This window comes from Tupaia chinensis, unplaced genomic scaffold, assembly GCF_000334495.1.
Source record: "Tupaia chinensis unplaced genomic scaffold, TupChi_1.0 Scaffold141490_1, whole genome shotgun sequence".
Classification (NCBI taxonomy): domain Eukaryota; kingdom Metazoa; phylum Chordata; class Mammalia; order Scandentia; family Tupaiidae; genus Tupaia; species Tupaia belangeri.
The window spans coordinates 1,004,935-1,032,457 of NW_006201352.1; the positions used below are offsets into that span (position 1 = coordinate 1,004,935).

The 27,523-nt window shown below is 42.8% G+C and overlaps 1 protein-coding gene across 6 annotated transcripts in view; it reads right to left on the reverse strand.

Moving 5' to 3' along the window:
* Window positions 1-27,523, reverse strand: part of STX18 (syntaxin 18) — a 147,618-nt gene that overhangs the window by 34,389 nt on the left and 85,706 nt on the right. For all 6 annotated transcript variants that reach the window (XM_006163190.3, XM_006163189.3, XM_027766213.1 and 3 more), the window contains 3 exons: window positions 17,842-17,957; window positions 16,012-16,089; window positions 15,783-15,849 (listed from right to left, as the gene is read on the reverse strand). In XM_006163190.3, coding sequence (XP_006163252.1) covers window positions 15,783-15,849; window positions 16,012-16,089; window positions 17,842-17,957 — 261 coding nt within the window. The remainder of the gene's footprint in view (window positions 1-15,782; window positions 15,850-16,011; window positions 16,090-17,841; window positions 17,958-27,523) is intronic.

Genomic DNA, 27,523 nt, shown 5'->3' on the forward strand with positions numbered 1-27,523 from the left:
CCTCATTTCAGCATCGTCTACTGCCGCAAGGTGGGTGCAGTAGTCTACTCAGACTCATGGGGAGGCAGCAGAGACCCACTTCAGCCTCTCGATGGAGCAGGGGTAACACTGCATTTAAGAAGAACACATAGGATGGGAAATATATAGTCTGCTTTTCTAGGTATCACAAATATGCAAAAAGATAAAGTTACACTTACTATATATAACATTACTCAGAGTAAGAGTAAATAAATGACTAATATGCTCTTTAAAAAATGCTTGGTTAGAAGATATAATTAAAGAAAAGACATTATTTGCAATACCCAAACATAAGTGGGTATTGTCCCCCTAAAAATGATTTGTCCCCCTAAAGGTTCATGTGCTAGAAGCTGGAAGCTTACATTCCCAAAGTAACACTGAAACCTCTAAAAGGTGAGGTCTATTGGGTGGTTTGGATCATGCAGGAACCACCCTCATGGATAGACCAACACTGTCTCACTGGTGAGAGGGAGTTCCTTTTCTCAGTTAAAGGGGTAAGTTCCTGCAAAGAGATATGATATGAAAGTAAGATGGCTACCTACAGGTCCTTCTCTCTGCACACATAACCCAGACCTTTCCATTTTTCTCTTTCCCAGCCTTGAGAATTGTGAGCCATATAAACCTCTATTCTCTATAAACCACTTGGTCTTAGATATTTCTGTTTAGCAACACAATAATGAACTAAGATAATAACATTAAAAACTATCACCACCACTACCAACAAAAATTTGGTATGTATGAACTTGTATGAACTTAAGTCCAAAACCTATACATGAAATACTTTAACAAAGGAAAAGATACATCCTAGTCTCTGACAGAAAAAGAAAACAGAAAAATGTTAGGTCTCCCTAAGTTAACTCATAACTATAATATTCCAATAAAAATATCAGGTTCCCCCATTTTGAAGTTGAACATATCAGTTACGGAATTCATTTGGAAACAAGCAAGAATCCCCCAAAAAGGTCAACAAATACTAAACACTAATAATATGTATAGTGAAGTGCTTAAGGAGAAGTATACTATTTACAAATTACTTTGAAATACATATATATTATCTCTATATATAGATAGATATTATTTATTAGATATAAAGTAATTTGTAAATAGTATACTTCCCCTTAAATACTTTACTATCATATTATTTGTTTCTAGTATTTGTTTATATAAGATAGGTAGGTTTTTGTTTGTTTGTTTGTTTGTTTTTTAAGATTTTTGCCATAGGCACAGAAAGACAGAGAGAGATAATGACAGGGAAAGCGAGAAATCATCCCCTGGGAGGACGGCCACACTGCAATCTCTTCTCCATTCTCCTTCTGGGATTTTGAGCATGCATGCACACATGTCCAGAGTGAGTTTTAACCCACCAGGTCTGGGATCTGAACTGCAATCAACCATGTGGGAGTCTAGCATCTTAACCACCATGCTATCTGCTGGCCCCACTTTTAAATATATTTTTTAAAAAAGACTAAATGAACATATAGAACAACAGACAGGTGGGTGAAGCAAGTACAGTCAAATGTAAATGGCAACATCTAGATGGCAGGTATATAGGTGTTTACTGTATAATTCAACTTTGATATATGTTTGAATAGTTATATGACAAGATGAGGCAGAGATGAGGATTTTCTTAGGAAAACCTTAAGAAATGAAGTGTGATATTAAGGCTTGAACATACTGATAGATCGAGGATACTCAATAGAAGATTCCCAATTAGACTCAATTACATATAGACACTTGGCATATTATGAAGGCTTAATATGTGGTGCTGGGATAATTAGGCAGTTCTATGGGAAAATGATAAATTGGTTTCCTTTCCATATGCTGTAAACCAAGATAAATCCAAATGTATCAAAGATAAACACACACAAAAATAAACCATGCACAGGAAAAAAAAGAAAGCATGTGTAAATTTTTGTATAACCTAAGAATAAAAAAGTCAGTATGACACAAAACTGGAAATAAAAAGGGAAAAGACTGATACATTTAATAACATAAGAATCCTAAAAAGATATTTTTCGAATGATAAAAAACTCTGAAAGTAGTAGAGGATGTTGTTAGTGAGGCTATGCTGGGGGATCAAGGGCATATGGGAACTGCGCTCAATTCTGCTATAAACCTAAACTGCTCTAAAAAAAAAATCAAGTCTATTAAATATGCAAAACACAAAACAAGGCAAACCACAAATAAAGAAAAAAGAGGAAAAAGAATAACAACACTATAGAAAACTAGCCAAGAGATTTCACAGGAAAAAAAGTGAAAATGGCTCTTAAACACATGGAAAGATACCCAATCTTCTTCACAATACAAAGCATATTAAAAACGACACCAAAACATCATTTCTTGCCTACTGAGATTGGCACAAATCCCCATACTGGGTGGGTCAAGCTGGAAGAAAAGTGGGCACTTGCATATATAACAGTAAGACTACTAACTGGTATGACTCCTATGGAGGGATCCGGCAATACCTGGAAAATACGCATATGTGTTTGTTCTCTAACCTACCAATCCCGCTTCTAGGGATCTACTGCAAGGTTATGGCAGTAAAAAGAAAAGGTATGTATATGGCTTTTCTTTGCAGCAATTTTGTAATTCACCTTTAATACGGTGAAAGCCTGGAAACAATGCATACGTCTATTAATATGGAACTGCTTGAATAAACTATAAAAGCGAACAAAAATACCTTTATACAAATTCTATGAAGAAATTCAACAAGGTGGGAAAAGTATATGTATATAAGATACCTTCATTAATATGATAAAGGCACCTACAAATTTTACAGTGAGCATCATACCTCATGGTAAAAGGCTAAATGTTTTTTTCCCTGAGATGAGGGATGAGGTAAGGAGAAGGCCAGGAAAACCCAAAAAACCAAGTGTGGTATTAAGGCATGAAAAGATTGATAGATCAATGAAAGAGAATGTCTTAACAAGAGAGGAAAAGAGAACAATTACAGAATCATTTTATGAAGCCAGCATTATTCTGATTTGGAAACCTGATTAAGATGTCACAAGAAAATAAAATTAGACAAATACTTTCATGGACATAAAGCAGAAGGCCCTTTACAGAAACAAAATGAATTTAACAATATATTAAGACAATAATGTATCATGACCAAACGGGGTTTATCTCAAGAACACAGAGTTGATTTGACATTTGAAAGTCCATCAATGTAATATAAAACATTAACAAAACAACCAACCAACCAAACAAACAAACAAAAAAACTTCACAGGGCTAGCCCCACAACAGCGTAGCAGCTAAGTGCCAGATCCTACGTGACCAACCACAATTTGAGTCCTAGCCCCAGCAGCCAAAGACGCACTGGGAGCACGTGTGCGCATGCCCACGATCCTGACAGGAAGGAGAAATGGAGGAAAAGGGACTGGGGCATGACTGTGACCCACTGGAGGATGCTTTCTCTTTCACTTTCTCTGGTGAATGCACACACACACACACACACACACACACACAGTCGATTAAAAAAAAAAAAAAGATCCCACAACACATGATCATCTCATTAGATGCAGAGAAAGCATTTGAAAAATTCAGGATTATGTCACGGTAAAAGCTTCCAGGAAACTAAAAATAGGAAGTGTGCTGTAAAGGACTGACTCAGCAGGTTTCCAGTATGCAAACTCTGCACATTCCAAGTAAAAAAAGGCCTCTGAGCAGCTCCTGGGAGATAAGCTCTAAGCTCTTAGGACAGCTGGAGAAGAATGTCTCTGCATACCAGAGACTGTTCCAGATGGTTTATACTAACCAGCTAAGATGGAGACCTTGGCTGCTCTATCAACCTGATTTCTAGAGGAGCTAAAGACTGCGTTAACTAATGGTAGCTACACAAGCACTTCATGTCTACGTGACCGACTCCTAATAAATACCAAGGATTAGGTGAGCTTCCCCGATGGACAATATTCCCTATGTGCTGTAACACACTATTGCTGGAAAAATTAAGTGCTGTCTGTACTATTCCACTGAGAGAGGACAACTGGAAACTGGCGTCTGGTCTCTCCTAGACTTTGCCCTAGGAGTCTTACTTTTGCTGATTTTATTCTGTATTCTTTCACTATAATACATTGTAATTATTGTGTATAATATTGGGTTGTCAGAAAGGTCATGACTTTTTTTTTTTTATGTTTTTCTAAGCAAAAATATGTCATGACTTTTCCAACAACTCGATAGCTTTTCTGAGTTCTGTGAGTTCTTCTAGCAAATCACTGAACCTGAAGGTTGTCTTGAGAAACTCCAGCAAGAAAGAAAATTTCCTCAATCTGATAAAGAGCAACTACAAATTACTTACAGATATCATACTTAATGGTGAGGCATTACCCTTGTCTTATTGTCTAGTCTAACCACTTTTTTTGGAGAGGTTTTCGCTATAGGGCGCGTGTGCTCGCCAGACAGACAGAGAGAGACAGAGAGACAGAAAGCGAGAAATCACCCCCCCAGGGGGGATGGTCACGCCGCAATCCCTTCTCCTCCATTCTCCTCTCGGAATCTTGGGCACACATGCACACGCGCCCAGTGTGAGTTTTAAGCCACCGGGTCCGGGACATGAACCGAGGTCGACTACGTGAGAGTCCAGTGACATAGCCATTACGCTAACTGCTGGTCCCTAGTCTAACCACTTCTATTCAACATAGTGTTGGATGTCCATGCCAGTATAATAAGGCAAGAAAAAGACATGAAAGGCATAAATATTAAAAAGTAAAACTAATGTTATTGACATGTGGTATAACTGTGTATGTGGAAAGTTACATAGAATTAGTAGGAAAGTTAATATAACTGTGGATTTATTAAGATGGAAGACAGAAGTTCAATATACAAAAATCAACTGTATTTCTATATACTGGCTATGAGAAATTGAAAATAAAATCAACAAAATGATATTATTTACAACAGCATAAGAAAACCCAGGAATAAATCTAACAAAAGATGAGCAAGATCTTTATACTGAAAGTGTTAAAAGCCAGTTAAAAATTAAAAAAAAAAGAGAAACCTATTTAAAAATAAACTGGGGGTTTATTTTGTTTGACATTAAGTATATGACCATTATTTAATATATATTAATTAACACGTTGCCTCAAATATTAGTTTAGAGATTTGGTAATCGGGAGGTACCAGGTTGTCGGAAAAGTTATTATGTGTTTTTCTATGCAAAAATGTGTCATGATTTTTCTGACAATCCAATACATCAGCCAATTTTCAAACTAGCTTGAAACAAACAAGTTAGAACTTTCAGATTTTTATTACTTATTAAATAACGAGTGATTTCACATTTCTTAGCTTATTTTCTCCATCTATAAAATGGGCCTATAAGGATATCTTTATTGTAGAAATTACTGGCTTATATGTAAGTACTTACTTAGTATAGTCTACAACGTATCGTTGGATTTCAATAAATTCGCTACTACTATATTATCATTATGCTGCTGCTGCTACAATTACTGTGTAATCAGAAAAGGCAGTGGTTTAATAAGGAAAATGTAGGGCTGGCTCGTAATATAGCACGTAGAGAATTGGATCCTACGTGGTTGACCACAGTTCAAGTCCTGGCTCCAGTGGCCTGACAAGCTAGGGATGTGTATGTGTGTGCCCAAAATCCAGACGAAATGAAGAGATGGAGGAAAGAGACTGCATAGTGACCAGGCTCCACTGGGGGTGCTTTCTCTCCCTTTTGCTCTGTCTCTGGCAAGTGTATTTGTCTTCTAAAGGAAGGTAGGTTAGTTTCTTATGAAGTCCTAAAGCAATATAGTAGTTCCCCTTATCAGCAGGAGATCATCTTTTTCTTTTTTAAAAGAGGTTTTTGCTTTAGGGCATATCCACTGGCCAAAGAGAGAAAAAGACAGAGACAGTGAGAAATCACTGGGGCTGAGAGGGGGATGGGCATGCCACAACCTCTTCTCCTCCATTCTCCTCCTGGGATCTTTGCCTGGAGTGATTTTCAAGCCACTGGGTCCAGGACTTGAACTGGGGTCGGCCATGTGGGAGTCCAGTCACGAAACTGGTAAACTACCTGCTGGTCCCAACGAGGGATACCTTCTAAGATACCCAGTGGATGCCTGAAACTGTAGATAGTACCAAACCCTATATACACTGTGATTTTGGAATCTGCTAACCAAGATGGCTCTGCAGTGACTAACAGATGAGTAGCACATGTAACCTAGATATGCGAGGTGAAGTAATGACTCACCTCCAGGTGGAACAGAGCAGGGAGGTGAGCGATTTTATCACACTAACCAGAGGAGCGCATGATTTAAAACTTAGAGACAGTTTATTTGGGGAATTTTGCATTTAATGTTTTCAGATGGCAGTCGATTGCAGGTACTTGAAACTACAGAAGGTGAAATTGCAGATAAGGTGGAAGGGAGTATTTAAAAAAATTTTTTTCCTGACAATGTATAGACCCACAGAGGAACAAAAGAACACCAACATGGTGAAACAGTTCACGGATAATGTAAAGAATTCCGAGGAGGGGACACACTGGTGCAGTCTGCACAAGGGACTCAGCCGTGTTCCAGTCGCTGCTCAAGGAGCTGCTGAGCTTCCAGGCGGGTGCTACGGAGGGAGAAGGTCTGAAGGAGTCCTAGATAAGCATGGGAGAGCTCTAGGCTAGTAGCCACGGGCCGCCTGCAACAGTGCGCAGCCTTCTCCTTAGCCATGTTGTCCTGCAGACTGACCTTACACCCTTCCAGACTGGATCTGCCACGAGGTTACCCCGGCGATTCCACCAATCCCATGGCACTCTGGAGACTGACTGCTTTCGGAAAGATGTCTTTAGAATGGGATTTGGAGACAACAATGGCCTTGACTTCTTCACGGCCACTAATTTGCAGTATGACTTGGAAAAGTTTATTTCCCCCCTGGTCTGAGTTTTCTCCATCTTTCTCAAAGGGTCTGGCAAAGATGAGATGAGATCGTTCCTGAGAGTGCTTCACATGGGGCCTGACCTGCAGTAGGTGTTCTGCCGGCCTACCTTCCAAGCACTAAGTCTTCGTTTCGTTGCTTGTTAAACGGCTTTCAGTATCTTTTATTCCAACCCAACACCACAGGGTTCATTCTGGCTTTCTTACTTTCACATTTCTGATAGTGAGAAAGCTGGCTTCCAATTATCCTATAAGTATTTCAGTATTTCCTAAAAAGAGCATTCTTTGATATGACCAGAACACAACCATCAAAATCAGGAAATTCCTAATACTATATAACTTCCATGTATTACTTTTCCTTGGACCTCATTGTATCTTGACCTGCTATTTCAACATTTTTTTTTAATTTGCTAAACTACACATGCATTCACTAAGAGAGAGAGAGAAAGTAAGAACCTCCACCACACACACATGAGGGGTAGTCATGCCACAATCTCTTCTCCTCTTTTTCTCCTTTTGAGATTTTGGGTGCACACTCATGCATATGGACACACACACACACACCCACACCCACACACACACACATGGTTTTCAAGCCCTGCAGTCAGCCATGTGGGATCCAGTCACTTCACTGCTATGCCACCAGCTGATCCAATAACATCCTTTCCAACGAAAGGACCCAGCTCGGAACCCCACATTGCATCTAACCATTACTGTTCTTTAGTCTCCTTTTTTTTTTTTCTTTTTCTTTTTCTTTTTTTTGGAGAGGTTTCTGTTACAGGGTGCATATGCTCGCCACAGAGAGAGACAGAGAGACAGAAAGCAAGAAATCACCCTCCAGGGAAGACGGCCATGCCGCAATCCCTTCTCCATTCTCCTCTTGGGATCTTAGGCACACACACACACGCGCCCGGTGTGAGTTTAAGCCACCAGGTCCGGGACTCAAACCGTGGTTGACTACGTGGGAGTCCAGCGACATAGCCATTACGCTAACTGCTGGTCCCATTTAGTCTCCTTTGTTTGAAACTGTTCTGAAAGTGGCATTTAGAAGCCAAGATCTGCGTAGTAAGTATGCTTATTGCTATTGGGATGTCACTGCTTCCTGGCCCTCAGTGTACAAAGCTAAAAAATATATGTATGCATTTTATACACATACATACATGCATATTTATAATCCTATTTATTTCTATATTGATCTATAGAAACTGAACATTGAACTCATACCAACCCAAGACCACAGAGTTTTTTCTGGCTTTCCCTTTTCACCTCTCCTACAGTCAGTAACATGGCTTCTACTGTCTTTATTTACTATCTGATTAATCTCTCTGTATGCACCTAACCACCCATCTCCACCACTACTCCTCGAGAGTGGATACAAGAGTGGATACACCCCCTCCTCTCTGGGGCTCTGGGTGCCCATGCTGAGTTAGCCTCACTCTCCCTGCTCAGGCTCTGACATGCTGCCCTGGAATACCATGGCTTCCCACCTTACTCTGCCTCGTTTAGTGGCTTCAAGACTGAATTGTTCAGAAAGGGGAGGGCTTAACTGCCTTTTAAATAAAGGGTTCCTTTAATGTCTGTCTCCTTTGTGTCCAGAGTATGCTAATGTGCCAGTTTTCAATTTAAAATGAATAAAAGACTGCAGTGCAGCAGACTTAGACAAAATTGAATGTGTGTGTGTGTGTGTGTGTGTGTGTGTGTGTGTTTAAGTGATAAAGACAGATTCTAATTATACACACAATGGCTACTGAAAACCTCAGGGAAATTACAAATTAGCAACTAGAAGGCAATTTGTAAAAAGGTAATTTATTTTCAAATTTTTTAGTCCTGCCTCGGCCTTCTAAATAGCTGGGACTACAGGTACACAGCACTATGTCCAGCCTTCAGGGCAGGCAGGGAACAGAACCTGGACCAGCCATGTGGCCTCAGCCGCAGAGCAGCCATACTCAGCCCACACTACGGTAGCTAGGCTAAAAGGGCAATTTTAAAAGTCATCAGAAAAATCACTGTATGCCCCATAAGTTGATCTCTCTAACTGAAGGCTAAGCCTTTCATAGCTGCCATGGCCACAGTTTCCACCAGCCCAGCATATGCTTCCATGTTCCTTATTTGAAAAACTTCAGGTTTGTATTAAAAATTTTAAAAGAATAGAAGATACAAAAGTAGGAGAGAGATTTTTCAGTTTTGAAAAGGTCTTTGCAAACCTTAAATAAAGCCCTACACCAATATTAGAGTGATGATTATTCCAGATTTAGGAATAGTTCTTATCCTTTTATGTCTCCAATGAAGGCTCTAGGCAGAAAGAAGGTATTTTCAATGTATGCTATCGCAGTACTGTAATTTCAAAGTAACTTTCAGACTAAGATGCGCATTCCGGCTATTCAGGAACTGTGTACTCCCAGAGAGCACATGTCTCCAACTACCTTGATTAAGCCATCTTCACCACCACTCACTCAACAGGTACCTACTGGGCATCTACCACATACTGGGTGGTTTTCTAAGCCAGTGCCACTCACAGTGTCAATGGACCAGTTCCAGACCATCAACTGTTACTAGTCTGTGGTGCGTGAGTACAAAGATGGTCCGTACCTGGCATTTAAAAACACTGATATAATCTGATATTACCATTTAATCAGTGTCCTCATTTTGTGCGGCAGGGTGTAGACCGGCTCTGGCGCTATCAGACTACTATGATGAGTTACCTGTGGCACAAGCTGGTAGGATACACAGCAGCCCATGACTGCAGAAACGACACAAAGAAGTGATCCTTTTCCTCAGGGAGTCTGTCTTAAGTCAACCGTCTTTTTCCTTTAAAGACCTGGATGCTAAATATTTTAGGCTTCATAGACCATATATGACTTTTTTTAAAGAGATTTTTGGTTTAGGGTGCATGTGCTCACCAGAAAGACAGAGAGAGGCAGAAAGAAAACAGGAAATCACCCCTTAGGGGAACGGCCAGGCGGCAATTCCTTCTCCTCCATTCTCCTCTTGGGATTGTGGGCGTGCGCGCACACACACACACACACACACACACACACACACACATGTGCTAGGTGTGGGTTTTAAGCCACCGGGTCTTGTCAATTACATGGGAGTCCGGTGACATAACCATTATGCCTTCTGCTGGTCCCAGACCACATACGATATTTATCTTGTACCCTTTTTAAATACATCCATTTTTTCTTTTTTATAAACCTCTAAAAGTATCAAAACCACGCTTAGCTAAAGGACTGTACAAAATCAGCCAAGAGCTAGAGCTGGCCCACAGCCCGCAGTTCGCAGATTCCTCTTCCAGACAATGAAGGAAGTCCTTGTTCTAGGCAGTAGGCAAAATGAAAACCACTGCTATGAACCTAATGTTATATTGTCTCATGTCCTTTTGTTCTTCAACTTTATTATCTTCCTCCTCCTCCTCACCATCCTTAGCTACTGGCAAAATTTATTGAGCTCTTACTATGTACAGGATACTGGGTCAAGGGCTATGGATATAAAGAGGTAAAAGATGGAGTGCTGCCCTCACCAAGCTTACGGTCTAGTTGGGGTGACAGGACTGAATCATAAATAATAACATAAGAGCACATTCTTCAAGTACCAAATAAGCACAATGATGGTATGTGTTATAAAAGAACCAATGTTTTTTTTTTTTAATAAAGCACCTACTTTAAAAAAATAAAAAAAGGAAAATAAGGCCCAGCCGTGGTGATACATGCTGCTAAGATGTTGTGCTCTGCAGTTTGGAACATGGGAGACCTAGGTTCAACTCCTAGTCCAACCTAAAGGCCAGGCACAGTGGCACACACTGTAATCCCAGTAACTCAGCGTGAATGGGTGGAGGTGAAATATAGCAGACTTTGATCTTTCATACCACCATAAGGGAATAAGTGATGATCAATAAATTAAAAAGCCATACTCCTGGCCATGGGATTAAGGCAGTATTTCCTAAAGTGTGTCTGCAAGGTGTTTTAAAGCAAAGGGCTCCTTGGTCAGCTAGCAACAATCCTACTGCCCCTTGTTTGAAAGATGTAAAGGCAATGGCTATGCAGACTCAGAGTCTGAACACTAACGTTTCTCAAACTTGTCTGACCACAGAAATTGTTCTAGAGAGTAAACCTTATTTAGGTCACCAGGATTTTCTCAGGACAATTTGGGAATTCTCACTTATCTTTTAGAGCCTACAGTAGGATATGCTAATATTCTGGCAATGAACTCCGAGTTACACAAATCAACTCAGGAGGTGCTATGCAGTCGTCCAGTCTTCTGATCTGGTTGTTTCATAACATATCCAGTATTAGTAGAAACTATTACCTGTTAGACTAGTAAGTTAGAGCCTTCTCAATCTCCCCACAGATAGAGAAAATAGCCCAGAGCTTCCACTTCTAAGGATGCCGTGGACTAGTGAAAGAGATGTGTTTGAGTGATGTGCCCAAGCCAGGCAAACTTTACAGCAAGGCTGACCATGCATAGAGAGGACCAGACGATCCACTGCACGGTCAGAGAGAAATGCTGTTTTAGGGAAAGGCCTAAGATTGTGACTTTGGATTGTACCTAGGCTTCTGCCTAGCTTTGGAAAGAAAATTGTGTGAACTACTAGAAAAGTGTATCAGAAGCTAATCCTGATTTCCAGATTGTCAGCTTAAACCTTTTCCTTAAGGAAAAGCCAATGATATACAACCAATTGCTTTCTGGAAAGGAGGGATGCTTCTGATTAATGCGGATGCTCTTTATTTAGAATATATACCCAGAAGGGCATCTAATGGCTAATTCAACTTAAATCATAACCAAAATATCAGTGCTCTATGGTGATCAGGAGGAAAAGAGGGCGTTGTTCAAGCCCTGCAGGGATGACAGAGCCCCTTGTGCCAGTGTTGTGCCCGACACTGGCCCACAACCTTTCTGAGTTGTAAGCACTCACCACATGGACTGAATGAGCAGGAGTGAATGGCCATACTCCACTCATTCCTTCCTTCACTCAAGAACCATTAAAGCACCTACTTTGTGGCAGGCTCTGATCAAGCTCGGTCTCCAAAGGACTCACTGACTTACTGTAGGAGAAAAGGCAGAGAGCAGACCTCATAACAGTTATCAATACCCCTCAGACCCAGCCTGGGCTTCTGACAGATGTTGTGTCAAATCAGATAGGGAAATGCCTGAAGGATGGGTGAAAACAATCACATTTAGCAACAGTGCTAAATAGTGATAATACTAACAATCATCGTAAGAAAAATGCAGAAAGTTCAGCTGAGACTATTTCTGATTTAATGAGCAAACATTTTTACCCAGTTTGGAATAAGAGTACTTTGGTATAGTAGATTAATAGGTTATTACTATCCTATGAAAATAAATTCCGGTATAGACTATCTTAATTAGGATGCTCTTTAACTAAAAAATACAGTCTGTTTGTTTGTTTGGTTTTCACTGGAAACACAACACCCATAAACATGCACCTGGGTTTTGCAAACCAATTTTAAAGAATGAGCTTAACAATAACCACCACCTACCAAAGGAAAATAATATAAAAACAAAGAACTCATCAATCCAACTAGACCATGAACAAACTCCACTTACCACCAAATTAGTGAAAGTTGTTGTTCAATCATTCACTCACTCAACAGTCCTACTGAGTGGTTCCCATGGACAGGACAGGCACTGTCCCCACAGTGGGGGGACACCTTTGCCAGTAGCAGCTGTGTATGGGTATGTGTTACACCTGACAGTGAACAGTCTGCAGGGACCAAAGAAAAGAGCCACTAACAGCCTGCGGGAGTGGAAGAGAATATACAAAGCAAGTGACATTTTAATTGGGGCTAGACAGATAAGCAGGAGTTTGTTTACCAAATGAATGGGGCAGGGGGTATGGTGGCAGGGAATCTTAAGTATATTGAAATACATCCTGTGCAGACAAAACAGCAAGGATTGTGTCACGAGAGTGTCAAAGAACAAGGCATCTCTAAAACAAAGAGCAGCTGTGCCTGGCCTGGCTGGAGGGCTGACTAAGAAACAGAAGCTGTGGGCCCAGCAACTGTGGTGCAGCAGTACTGCGAGTTCCTCACGAGGCTGGAAGTCACGTGGTGCCTGCAGGTTCAGATCCCTAGGTCGGCCTGAAAACAGGCCGGGGACAGATATGTGGGTGCCCAGGATCTTGAGGAGCTGTGAGACTGGGAAGGGAACTGGGATGTGATAAGACCTTGTCAAGGATGTCTCCCACCCTCTTGTGTGCAACCTTTGTAAGACATGGGGAGCAAGGGATTGAGACAATTACGTGTATATTTTAGGCAGGTGCTTTCTATCTAAAAGTAAGGAAAGAACTACAAGGAGAAGGTGGGCTAGATCGTGAAGGGTCATACAGCTATTTCCCTCAAGTCTTTTGCTCAAAATAAACTGGCACAGGGCAGCTACTTGGCAGGAGACAAGGCTGTACTTCACTGTCTAAATGAGAACAATTCCCACTTGACTGATTTTAATTTGTATTTTCATCCAAGTCTCTGCTGAGAACCAGGAATGGAGGAGGTAACAGCAAAAATCTGTTCTTACTTTACTTGGGGTACCTGTCAAGTCTCAAGTACCAGGGTGCGCCTGGCACAGTGAAGTAGAAATGTGGGTCTCTCTGTCCTGGGGGTATGAGACCAGGGCCCAGCATGGCATTTTGATGGTAAGTCACATACCATCAGTGTCCTGCTTTCTCCTCCATGACCTGCTTGGGGCAAACTGGCCTCCCTGTGCCTTGGACGCTGCCCACACTCCTCCGCAAACCTGGACTGCTTCCTTCCTCTCTAATCTGCTTACCTGGATTCTTGCCTTTCTGCAGCCAACACAAATCCCACTGCTTGAGAAACCTGCCGTGATTGCCTGAGGTTCAAATCTTACTTGAGCTGTGACCCTGGGCAGCTAACCCGAATTTGCTGAGCCCCAGTTTTCTCATTTGCAAAATGAAATAGAAATACTAATATTTATTAATGAGGTGATTGTAGAATTACACATAATAAATTAACATACTGCCTGCCACGTGGAAGTGCTTACTGGTACGTAGTAATACAAATGAAGACTTACTGACTCACGGTTTCATCTGTACTGACTCATTTTTGTTCTCACAACAACACTCTTAGTAGTTACTAGTAAAACCTTCCCATTTTGTAAGTAAGAAAATAAAGACGCAGGGTAATGAAGCAATCTCCTCAGTCACACGGCTTACCCTGGCAATCCAGGATGCAGGCCAGGCGAGCGAGCCGCAGTCTGCGCTTTGGGCACTAGGCTGTGCCGCCTGGCCGCTCCGTCCCCTCTGAACCCACCACTGACCTCCATAGTTACGATGCATCCCGATCACATTGGCTTGTTTTTCACATTTTTATACGCTAGCCCAGCCTACGTCCAAGCTTCTTGAGGACGGAAGATTCATCTACCGCATCTCTCAAACGACACTTTCAGAGAATTATATAATGAATAGTAGCTATTTGCTCACGGATAACTTGACTGTTCTATTTCATATCTCTTTTCCACAAATGCTTCTACCAATGTTGACATTTACAATTTCAAATCCATTTCACATATATGCAAAAAGGAATTTGCACAGCATGCTTCAGACTGCTACCACTGGGCGTGCCTGCCTCTAAGGACTTAGACATAGGGGTGTTCGCACCATTCTAACTGGTAAGTGCCGCTCCCCATGTCTAAACTGTGTAAAATGAGGTTTAAGAAAGGCTCGGCACCGAGCACCTGCTTTCCTGTGGAGTCTGGAACTCTGGCTCATGCCTACATGACCAGCTTCTCTGGCTGACGCACTTCACCCACTCTCCCAAGCCACATGTGCCCAAGTCACACAGCTCCACCGGAGAAGACACTTAGGGGCGCGTGCCTGGTTTCCTCTGGATTGGCCCTACATGCCTTTCCTTTTGCCATTTTGCTCTGTATCCTTTCGGTGGGATCCGTCGCAGTCATGAGTAGGACTGTACGTCGAGTCCTGTGAGAACCAGAGAGCAGTGTGGAGGCCCTGACATCATAGGAATGAAGAAAATGTGCCCTCACCCCAAACACTCACGCAGTGTTACCCTCTAATGGAAAGCCGAAATTACTCCCAAAGCTAGTTGAGAAATGGTCCAGAGCTGGAGGTTGGACACAGAACATGCTCGTTCACTGATTCTCCCGTCTCCCAGGCTGGCTGTACAGCTGTGATGGACACAGTTCCTGCCCTCTGGGGGCCTGCATGGAGCCCATGGGGGAAGACAGCGGGGTGATGGCAGGAGCCTTGGGAAATACTCAGGTCTGGCTGTCTAGCTTCCTGGCTATGTGGCCTGGGACAAGTCACTCACCTGCAAGAGGCTCATAGAAGTGGCTGCATGACATAGGTGCAGGGGTAACAAGGAGGCATGTGCTCAGAGAGCATGGCATCTAGCAAGTGCCACACCATGGCACTCCAAGGAAGGCCTACCGTGGAGCCCTGGCTGCTGTGCTATTGCTTTTCCCTCAGGAAAACACTTCCAGAGGTAATCAGGATGGGATAGTGGTTAAAAAGACTGAGGTAAATGGCTAGAAGTATCCCAGCCTCATAGAATTATTAATTAATAAAACGGGCAAGAGCACAAACCTTGGACCAACAGCCTGGGCTCAAGTCCCAGCCCTCTGGCTCCACACTGGGGACCTTGGGTGAGTTCCCAAACTCTCTGAGCCTTAGCTTTTGCATTGTAAGATGAAGACAGTAGCAGTGCCTGCCTCAGGGGGCTTGTTGTGAGTTAACCCAGTGGCCAGCCCAGGGCCTGGCCCATAGTAAGTAGCCCATAGCGAGCCCTAACCCTGGGCATTCTGTGAAAAAATTCAAGCATGGTACATTGCATAGGGTAAGTGCTCTACAAACCGTAGCTGCTATTAATATTATCACTACTAAGGAATACCAACCCAAAATACTTACAATCTTTTCTTATCCACCACTCTTTTAACTCGGATGGCTCTTTGTTCAGAGTAAAGTTTACACACTCCTGTTGCAAAGGAAAATATCAGGAGAGAGACCATTTAAAACAGCTTCTCAAGGCAATGGTATCTAACTATAACGAAACACTATGTCTTCGGCTAGCAATGGCAAGTTCTGCATTGCACGTATTATGAAATGCCACATTTGCCCTTAAAAGAAAATGACATACGTTTCAGGTAATCTTCAATGAACTCCACAACAGCAGCCCTGTGCTCCCTCACTTGCCGGGAATGCATCTCCTTGTGAGCTGTAACAGAAACGACCGCATTCAGGGCTTTGCAGCTCATTATCCTGCTCACTGGTCACCTCAAAACAGTTCTTTTATTGAAAGTATGTTTAAAAACACAGCTATAAAACAAGTCTCGTGTCAAGCGCCACTACATTTTTAAAAGAGTAAGATTTGTTTGGCTTTATAAGAGTAAAAGGTTAAACCGTAGAAAAACTACAGCTGGCTAATTTATGGCCTGTTGCTGCACTCAGGAATAGTATTTGATACAGCCCACTCTGGAGTGCTGACCCGACCTGTGTAACAACAGCCAATGCTCAAGCTGGCCTTCAAGTAACAGGGTTAAATCAGACTTAAACTATACTCTGCTCCCCGCCTGCGCCTGCACTGTTTTTCTACTTGGGCTACCTGTCCTCTCACGTGGCCACTCATGCCCCACGGGACTCTCAGACACCGAGGCAGCTTCTCTAGGCAGCTTTCCATGTTTCCTAGCCATGGGATGCCTTTCTTCTGTGGAATACCACACACAAGTCTGGTAAGAAGACTTACCAAACCTAACATTTGTGCCACTTAGTTTGGTAAGACAGCTGCCATTTACAGAGAGACTGAGCACCTACTATGTGCAGGTACTCTGCAAGTACTTCACATATATATTGCTGAGAATCCAAACAGCATGTCTAATTATGCCTGTTTTACATAAAACCTAAAGTTCAGAAGCAATAAGCAGCACAAGGTCATATAGTTTCATACTTAACTGCTGGTTTTATTAATGCTCATGTGTACCGTCTAGTTGTCTCAATGAACATATATGCCCTACTGGTAGGTCGCATGGCTTATATTGGGGCTGCGTGACCTGAGATTTATGTGGGGGATTCAGGGACTCGTGAGACTGCACACAAAATTTTCCATGTATATTTTTCTGGCAAGAAAGTCTATCACTTCCATCAGACCCTCCAAGTGGCTCATCAGGGTTCAAATAAAAGCTTTCTAAACCAAAGTCTGTCAAGAGCTCAACAGCATCTGACAGGTTCGAAACTCTACATACTATTTAATGTACTCTCTGCCTAAGAACTATTTTCAAAAAGAATCAAGGAAGAGATATGATTTGGGAGGCTATCTTAGGGCCTCCATGAAACAAGAACATCAATGGGAGAGAGATAATAATTAGTCACCCTAGTGCCAGGCGGTTCTAAGCATGGTATAAGGATTTAAATTAATTCTCACAACAACATTAGGAGGTAAGTTATAAACTGTCTGCATTTTATAGAGAAGAAACAGGCCCAGAGATTAAATGGCATGCCAAGGTCAAGCATGTGCTAGAATGTGGCAGAGCTGGGGTGCATATCTAAGCTGTCAGGGCTCCAGAGCCTTCTTCCCATTTTAATACAACTAGCAGAGAGCTTACTTTCCCTCCTCAGTCCTTATCCACATGCCATCAACCCCCTCACCAGATACCACAAGGACACAGGAACACATGCACACAGACACATACGATTTGCCTTCTCTATCCCAGCCACTTGGCGCATTTTTCATTCTGTGTGGAGAGGTCCTTTCCATCTCCTTCCTCCCCTTTGTTTAGGTTTGATACTGTCCCTTTTCATAACTGTGTACAACTTAGGTTACAAACTGATCAGGAGAGGACGGATTTTAAAGCTTGGAAAGCTAAATGTGAAGAACATGAGGGAGTTGAGCTGGCTGTGCCACACGGACCACACGGGCCCTGCTTAACTACCTGGCATGTGCGTGGCTCTGTGTATCTCTCAAGCACATTACCTTCTGTCCTGAGTTGCTGGATTGCTTCTGAACAGGTCCGCATGAATATCTGAGCATCCTGGTCTATCTGGTCCCGTTCTGTGTCTGTCATCCTCCCATAATCAGACATGATATGGCTAAAAAAGAGAAAGAAAACGAAAGGGCAACAACAAATGACAATATAACTAAGGTGGGGTGTAAAAGGGAGAAAGGGCTTCCCTGATTTAAGCCATCTTTCAGATGATAAGGAGCAGGTCAGGCTAAAAGGTAAGAGAAGGAATTAGTGGAGCCCACATATATATGAAAGCTATGAGGCAGAAACCTTCCTGAATAGACTAAACTGAAGGAGGCCAGTCCAGAGAGACAGAGACAGAGAGAGAAAGAGAGAGAGGGAGAGGGAGAGGAAGAGAGAGAGAAAGACATGGAAACTGCAAGGCCCCTGGCACGCCAGGCTTAGAAATGCATGCTTGGATTCTGAGAACACTGGGACAGTTACTGAAGGGTTTTACACTGACAGGGGCTGAACTAGATTCACATCAGAAGTCCACCCTGGGTGCTGCATAGGGAATAATGCATGGACGCAATTAAGATATACGTAAGAGGGGCCAGCAGATGGTGCAGTAGTTACATTGCTGGGCTCCCACATGGTCGACTGCAGTTCGAGTCCCAGACCCAGTGGCCTGAAGCTCACACCAGGTGCATAGTGTGTGAGTGCCCATGATCTGGAGAATAGATAAGGGAGTGTGGTGTGGCCATCCCCCTGGCGGCTCATGTCTCACTTTCCCTCTCACTACCTCTGTCTGTCTCTCCCTGGCACACACACTCTAAGGCAAAAACTTCTTTAAAAAAAAGAGAGAGAGATGTGAGAAGCTGTTTAAGGCTGCTATTTTTCAATGCTGACAGGCAGCTTTCAAAACTCATGATAAAAAGAGTCTAGAAACAAACTTCACTTTCCTTGATACTGAGTTAAACTAAAGATACCGAGCCACTAAGGGTGTTCCCTTTCAGTAGTATAGCACTTCGAGGCTCCAAATATGGTTGTCATATTACCTCATTTGACTTCCTACGATCTGGGCATGTGTGACAGCCTAACTGTTAATGGTGTAGCTACTCAGCGTAATTTACCACTCCGGACTTTACAGCAAAATTAAGAATGACAAAACAGCAAGTTGAAAGGGACTTTATATAACAGACAAATTCAAGTCATTCCATTTCCAACCAGCAGCCCAGCTGGCCATCCGTTCTCACTCAGTCCAACCGTGACCTCAGCTCCTGCTCGTGCCCACTTCACCCACTGCATCTCACCACACAGGCCTCAATGGCACCCCCGCCAGCAGCCCATCATGAACCTCAGCCCACTCTCCTCTCGCAGCAAATGTAAAAAAACTTTCCCTTCGTTCAGATCTCTGCTCAGATGACCGAATCAGGACCGGCTTCCCTGACCGCCCTCTGCTTGCCCCACAGCACTGGCCCGGTGTTTATTTTTAGCGCCTGTGCTGGTTATTAGGTTATTATCTCTCAGCTCTGAAGCTGCTCTTCTGCCTTCTCTGCTTTGTGATCTGGAAGCTAGGACTCTCCAAATCCTACTGCTACTCTACTTTTTATTTTGCTTTATTGTTATTTATAGTACTTATTATTTCCTAAAATATTACATGTTTACGTCTATCTCCTCCCAGAAGAACGCAAACTTCGCCAAGTAGGAATTCTGTCTATGTTGTTCGTTCTTCCTCCTCCAATACTGGAAGTGCTGTTTGACACCAGTAGGTGGACTAACATTAGCTGAGCCCTTCGTATATGCCAGACACTATTCTCAGTGACTTACATCTATCTTATTTACATATTTAATCCTCACAATGTACTCATTCACTCGCTTATTCATGAACCCCAATATGTCAGGCTCTGGCCAGGCTAGCGGTTCAAGGTGACTGAGGCTCTTTTCTGATCCCCACGGAAGTTCCTGAACTATGAGGGAGACTGGCACAGAAACAGAGAGTACAAGGAACCAGAATGGACAGTGCTGCGTGGAAGTGGACGTGGGGTCCAAAGTGGATCCAAAGTGGGGAGCGCTCAGTTCACGTGTGGGCGATACTGGGCAGGCAGAGAGGAAGGCACTTCAAACAGAGGACAGAGGCAGGAGATCAGCTACAAATTCTCAATCTGCAGGTCGTGGTTAGGACGACCAGATAACTCATGTTCCATGCCAGGGCACCTCTGAGAATGAAGGGAAACTGGGGTAAACTGGCCGGTCCCAAGCAAAACTGGCTTCTAGCCATAGAACCCAATATAGGTAGGTTTTCCAAAACACATAACAATCATAGAAAAATACAAATATTCTACCATCAACTGGAAGGGGGTACAAAGGCTCACAGCACAAAAGCTGGGTTCCACCGACAGTCAATGGGGACAGCCGCCGGAGGACTTTGAGCAGAGGCCTTTGCATTCTGTGTGGCCTGGAGGCAACAAAACTAGACCCTAGGTACCAGTCCAGGAAGAGATGCAGGGGCCTGGGTTAAGCAGGGCCAGCAGAGAGGGGAGAGGCATTTAGGGGACGTGGGCTGGCTGTGTGTAGAGACAAGCAGGGAGAAGCCCAGGCTAAGCATCTGGTCTACGTGAGCACACAGGAAGACAGTGAACACAACAGAAGCTTCCGGTTTGGAAGAAAAGATGTTAAAGTGCTGAACCAAAGACGGCAAACAAAGTTCAGGGAGGTACAGACGAGGAGTCAGGGCAACTGGAGAAGGCTCAGCTCCTTTTTCTGAATATAACCAGCACTAGATACAATGGGCACCTGAAGCGCAGCCATCAGAAGTGAGGAGTGCCTGCGATGGCAGGGCCTCCAATTAAGTACCACAATAGCAAAATCATCACTGTCTTGAAAAGGTTAGCTATCTCCAAATAATTCCAAATAATATATCCTCATAGGACAAACATACATAAATTTATCAAACTTTAATTTTATTTCCTTTATAATGTACAGAGGAATAATTTTATTATAGCTCTCAATTTAACTAAATATTAGATTCAATTAAAGGAGACTATGTTAGGTATAAGTTTGGATTAGTCAATTTACTTCAAGGAGAAAGGAAGACAAAATTGGGCTGTAAAAGTTCACTCACTGGTTCAGAAATTTAAAGAAACAACCTATTTTCATTATTTAGTTGATTAGTATATTAAGAAAAGGCAAGTTCAGGGACCAGCAGTTAGCGTAATGGCTATGTCGCTGGACTCCCATGTAGTTGACCGTGGTTCGAGCCCCAGACCCCGTGGCTTAAACGCATGCCGGGCATGTGTGCATGCGTGCCCAAGATCCCGAGAGGAGAATGGAGGAGAAGGGATTGTGGCGTGACCATTCTCCCTGGGGGGTGATTTTTCACTTTCTATCTCTCTGTCTCTCTGTGTCTTTCTGGCGAGCGCACATGCCCTATAGCAAAAACCTCTCCAAAAAAAGAAAAAAAGAAAAAAAGGCAAGTTCAAAATTACAAAATAACACTGACATTCTTCTACCTACTAACTTAATATACAACTAAATACTTTCTGAGGACAGAGAAGTCAAAGAATTACACAAATGTTTTACATTCTGTTAAAAGGTTACTAAGAAGGGGGAACCAGCAGGTGGCGTGGTGATTATGGTGCTGGACACTCCCACATGGCTCACCATGGTTTGAATCCTAGACCTGGTGACTTGTTTTCTCACTTTCTCTCTCTCTCGCTCTCTCTCTCTGTTTATCTCTGGTCAAATTAGGATAATGAATGAATAAATAAAATTAAATAAACAATTTTTTTTTTAAAAAAAGATACTAAAAAGGTATAGTTAAGAGTTAAAGAATACAATTTTATTTTTGCTATAAATATTAAATTGACAGATTAAAATGAATCTGTTCAATATGCATTATGAAATTAAACTGTCAGTGCCTAAGCTACGATATGAACAACCCTGCTTTCAATAAACTATATCACAAGTAACACCCATAATTTTGCATATATGTTTATATATCATAAAGCAAAATTAACAGTTACATATACTTTTGGGGGCTTGCGATTGGCATGGTGGATAAGGGTACTAGATTCCCACACGGCCAACCACAGTTTGAGTCCCAGGCCTGGTGGCTTGCTTACTCACTTTCTCTCTTGCTCTTGCTCTCACTCTGTTCCTCTCTGGTAAAATTAAAATAAAAAAAGTTAAATAAAATAATTCTAAGAAAAAAGAAATTAAGAAAAAACAAAACAAAAAAAACAGTTACACATACTTTCCAAGCACTGACACCAATTACTGTCCTAATCACTTGATTGAGATATACATATATAGATTTATATATAAATCTATATATAGGGAACCAGCAGTTAGCGTAATGCCTATGTCGCTGGACTCCCACATAGTCGACTGCGGTTTGTGTCCCAGACCCTGTGGCTTAAAACTCACACCAGGTGTGTGTGCGTGCGTGCCCAAGATCCCGAGAGGAGAATGGAGGAGAAGGGATTGCGGTGTGGCCATCCCCCCTGGTGAGTAATTTCTCGCTTTCTGTCTCTATGTCTCTCTTTGTCTGGCGAGCGCACATGCCCTACAGTGAAAATCTCTCCCCCCCAAAAAAAATCTATCTATCTATCTATATAAATTTTATTTTATTTATATATGTATATATATAAATTTATATAAATTTATATATAATTTATATATATAAATTTATATATTATATACACACTAAGTTGTCAAAACTGTATGAAGTAGGCCGTTTTAATTCCCATTTACACATGAAGCAACTAAGGCTCGGAGAGTAAGTAACTGTCAAGGCTATACAGGCAATAATGAGTAGAGATGGGAGTTGAACCAAGATAGCCTGCTCCAGAGTCCAGGCTCTTCACCTCTACCCTAGGTTGCCTCTCATGTCATAAAAGGTCACAGGGTTCAGAAGAGACGCTTGCTTCACACTAGTTGATGGGAAGGAAGGACTTCTATAAACTAAATCTTGAAAGGCAGGATGTGGCCATGGGGAGGCATAAGCAGTTGCTTTAAGTAGGCAGCAATGGAAGCAGGAGGAAGGAATGGGTCTCTGGGTCCTCTGATGCAGCCAAAGAACTTTGCTCCACAGCCTAGGCAAAGCCTTAGCCTGAGGAAGATACATGCAGCAATGCCACGCAGAATGAGCAGGAGGGGGCGGGGACCAGCAGTTAGCATAATGGCTATGTCACTGGACTCCCACATAGTCGACTGCGGTTCGCATCCCAAACCCGGCGGCTTAACTCACGCCAGGCGTGTGTGCATGCGTGCCCAAGATCCCGAGAGGAGAAGGGATTGCGGTGTGGCCATCCCCCTTGGGGGGTGATTTCTCGCTTTCTATCTCTCTGTCTCTCTCTGTCTTTCTGGCGAGTGCATGCGCCCTATAGCAAAAACCTCTCCAAAAAAAAGTAAAGACTAAAACGCCCAAAAAAAAAAAACCCTAAAAAAAAAAAAAAAAAAAAAAAAAAAAAAAAAAAGAATGAGCAGGAGGGCAAGATTAGGTCACTGAAATGAGCCAGAGATCCTTGCCTTGTTCACCCGTGTATTCCCTAGCACCATGTAACAGGTGCTCAGTACATGTTTGTTGAACTGAAATTTAAGAAGGCGGACATGCAAAGCTTGGCAGGGGATTGTCACAAGAGAGTAAGGTCTGTGATGTAAAATGATAAGGAGCAGGACCAGCCAGGTGGCGTGGAAATTAAGGAATTGAGTCCCACATGGCCGACTGTATAATTCAAGTCCTGGACCTGATGACTTGGAAAACACGCTGGGTATGTGTGTGCGTGCGCCCAAAATCCCAAGAGGAGAATGGAGGAGAAGGGACTGTGGTGTGTCCATCCCGCATGGAGGATGCTTTCTTACCTTCTCTCTCTCTCTTTCTCTGGCAAATGCACACATCCCATAGCAATTTTTTTTTTAATTTAAAATAAAGATTCATTTAGGGATGCAGATGGTGTAATAGTTACATCACTGGATTCCCATGTAGTTGACTGTGGCTTCGGCGTCCTGATTTCTGCCAAATGCTATAAGCCCTCATCTCCCACCTCTCCGGGTCTCAGACTCGGCAGCTTAAAACCCACACAGGGAGGACGTGCAACCAAAATCCGAGAGGAGAATGGAGGAGAAGGGATTGCGGTGTGGCCATCCCCAACTGCAAGGATGATCTCTTGCTTTCTGTCTCTGTCTCTCCAGCAAGCACATGCATTCTATAGTAAAAATCTCTCTCTGGGAAAAAAAAAAAAAGACTCATTTAAAAAAATCATAAGGAAAAGAGCAAATATTGGAAGCAAAGCGTCATCAGACCCTGGGATCTGGGACCTGAGTGAGCAGGAAGCATTACTACAAAGAACACAGAGGAAGAACAGAAAGGATTAGAAATATGAAAAAAAGGAAACCACTACTAACACTTGTCCTTCAAATACAATTTAAAAGGACAAGTAATGCCCTTGAGACCAAATGTTCTGTGTTCAACCCTTGGTTTTGAAAAAGAAACCAGGACTTATGGTCTAACCATTTTGTGATAGAATCTTGATAAACTACGGGAGATTTAAGTAAGAAGGATCACGTTCTGAAGTTCTGCAATTTTCTGAGGAGAAAGGGAAAAGTCAGTGTAACACCTAGGACATTGGCCACAAACACGGGCCAGGGCTGAGGACACCTCCACCGCCACGCAATGTGCCCCTAGCCCAATACACACAGAGTAGAAACTGGGACAATGTAGGAACAGACTGCCTGCAGGTGTTGGGCACTCGGAATACTTGGGTGCTTGGATCTCATTTAATTTATCCGACCCTTTACATCTTAGACCTTCTGCGGATCACTAGGGAAGCCTGGCCCCTGGGACAAGGTTAAGAGTAAGAAGCAACAAGAAAAGAACCATTTGAAGTTGGAGGCAGAGACGTAGGAGGCTGATGGCGTACTGCGAGTGAGCAGCGACCAGTTCTCTACTTAGCTGAGTTTAGGATTGAGTAGGAATCGGACAGAGGTCAGAATACCAGCTTTATCATGATTACTAATCTCGAGTGTCCCCGGTCGTGCCCGGCAATGATGTCGTGTGTCTGGTGTATCCACTGCCCCACTGTCTCAGGTGAATTTTGTTTTAAATTCGCTAGAGGGTGCACGTGCTCACCAGACAGGGACAGAGAGACAGTGAAGGAAAGTGAGAGAGTATCCCCCATGGAGGATGGTCACACCACAATCTCTTCTCCGTTTCTTTTTTCAAGATTTTGGACACACATGCCACACGCACCAGGCATGTTTTTCAAGCTGCTGAGTCTAGGGTTTGAACCACAGTACAGTCAGCAATGTAAGATCTAGTTGCCTTAACCACCATGCCACTTGCTGGCACCCAGATGACTATCTTCTCCACTCTCCTCGAACCACCAACCTCCCCCCCTCCTATCTTCAGTGTCAGTGACCATTCTGCGTCCTGACTTCTGACAACTGCTGTGAGCCCTCCTCTCCCACCTCTCCTCTAGGCCCCGACTCCGCCTTCCTCCTACTTCCATGGAAGGGCTATTCTTTTCCTAGCTCTGTCCTCTCCTTCCTCCTGGGCACTAGACTGGCCCTAGCAATTCTCCTCTCGCTTCTCCGCCGTCAACCCTAAATGAAAAGCACGTGCATACAGTGCTTAGATTGTTTCTGGCACATGTTGCACATTATTAGTTACTAATATTTAAGTTTCCCTGCCTACTGGATTTTCCTAGCTACATGCAAACATGGTGGTATTTCTCCCGGCATAAAAATAAAACAAAGCACAATTTCTCAATTCTATTCCATGTCTTCTTCCAGCTATTGTTCAATATATCCCCTTTCAGGTATAAACCCCTCTAAGAAAAGTTTCTACTCCAGGTCTCCAATTCCCTGCCATTCCCTCTTCAGTCCAATCTAAAAAGGTTTCTGCCTTCATCACTCCACCGTCCCCAAGACCTCCACGTTGATTCCCTAGATCTGACAGAGCAGGTCACGCCTCCTTGACTTATCCCCTTCCGCGACATCACGCTCTCCTGTTTTCCTCCTACTTCCCGCGCTGCTTGTTTCCAGCTGCTGTGTTGGCCTCTCTGAGCTCTGGCACCATTTTATCATGGACTGTCCATGGCTGTCCTGGAATCTCTGCACTATCATACTCGCTCCCTGGGTGAGCCCAGCTAGTCTCGTGGCTTTAAATTCCAGCTTTACACTGACAAGGCCCAAGTATACATATTCCGCTTGAACCTCTCTTTAAACTAGAGACACAGTGATCTAATTCCCACTTCGACCTGTCCATTCAGATGTGTAATGTGGTTGTAAATGTGTCCAAAATGGAGCTTCTAACTTCTTTCCTTCAACATGTTCCTCCTATAGGCTTCCTTTTCTTGTATTTGTTGCAAGTCCACGACTTCCAGCTGCTCAGGCCCCAAACTTAGTCATCCTTAACTCTTCTTCTTCTTTAGCTCACATCTAATCCATCAAAAAATACTGTTGGCTCGACCTTAAAAATACTTTCAGATTCTGATCCCCTCTTACAATATCCACTGCCAGCCCTCTGATGCATGACTCTCTCCAAGACTGTAACTACAGCCTCCTAACTGGTCTGTTGTGTCTGCCTTGCCCCCCTTTGGTCTGGTCTAACACATGGCCATACAGACCCTGCTACAAAGATCACATCGGTCCTCTCAATAAGGCTTTTTCATGGCTGCCCACTTAGGAATAAAAAATAAGAGCCTCACAAGATCCTTAAACTAAACTCTAAGACCTAGCACCCTGCCACCTATCTGGACTCATCTTTGACTATTCCCCATCCCTCCTGTTTCAGTTACAAAGCCTCTTTGGTGCTCTTTAAACATTCCACACTCCCACTTTCGGATCCTTAAATTTGCTCTTTGTCTCCTTTTTCTAGAATGTTCTTTCTCTAGGTATCCGTGTAAACTGATCCCTTACTTCTCTTAGGTGTTCACTGAATATCACCCTCTTAATGAGGCTTTCCCTAACCCACTTTTATAAAATTCTATCCTCCCTGACATTTTCTATCCCTCTTTTCTTCTCCCCGTCCCCTAAAGATACTTGTCCTGCTCTAACATTATACATATTTTACATAATTATTTTGGTTTTTGTCTGTCTCCCCACCAAAAAATGTTAAGTTTCATAAAGAAAAATACTTCTATTTCTTCACTGCTGTATCCCTAGCATCAAAAGCAATGTCTAGCATTTCAAAGGCTGATAAATCAACAAATCAGTAATCAAATCATTTTTGAATGAACTGAATCAATGAATGAGCCTGAACTGGAGAATGTAGCTTGACATGCAGCTACAATTATGCTCTCTAATAAGTCCTTCCAGAATTGATTCTACCCCCACCCTAAGACCTGTAGGCATCCTCTTTCCAGATCTTTCTTTAGAAAACACACGGCACATGGAACCAGCAAATGATGTAAAGATTACATTGCTAGATTCCCATGTAGTCAGCTATGGTTCAAGTCCCGGACCTGGCAGCTTAAACCTCACACTGGGCATCTGTGCATGCATGCCCAAAATACTAAGAGGAAAATGGAGAAGGGACTGTGGTGTGGCCAACACCGCTGGGGGGTGATTTCTCACCTTCTTTCTCTCTGTCTCTCCAGAAAAATGCATGTGCCCTATAGCAAAAATCTCTCTTAAAAAAAAAAAAAGAAAAAAAGAAAGAAAGAAAGAAAGAAACAAAGAAAGAAAAGGAAAGGAAAGGAAGAAAGA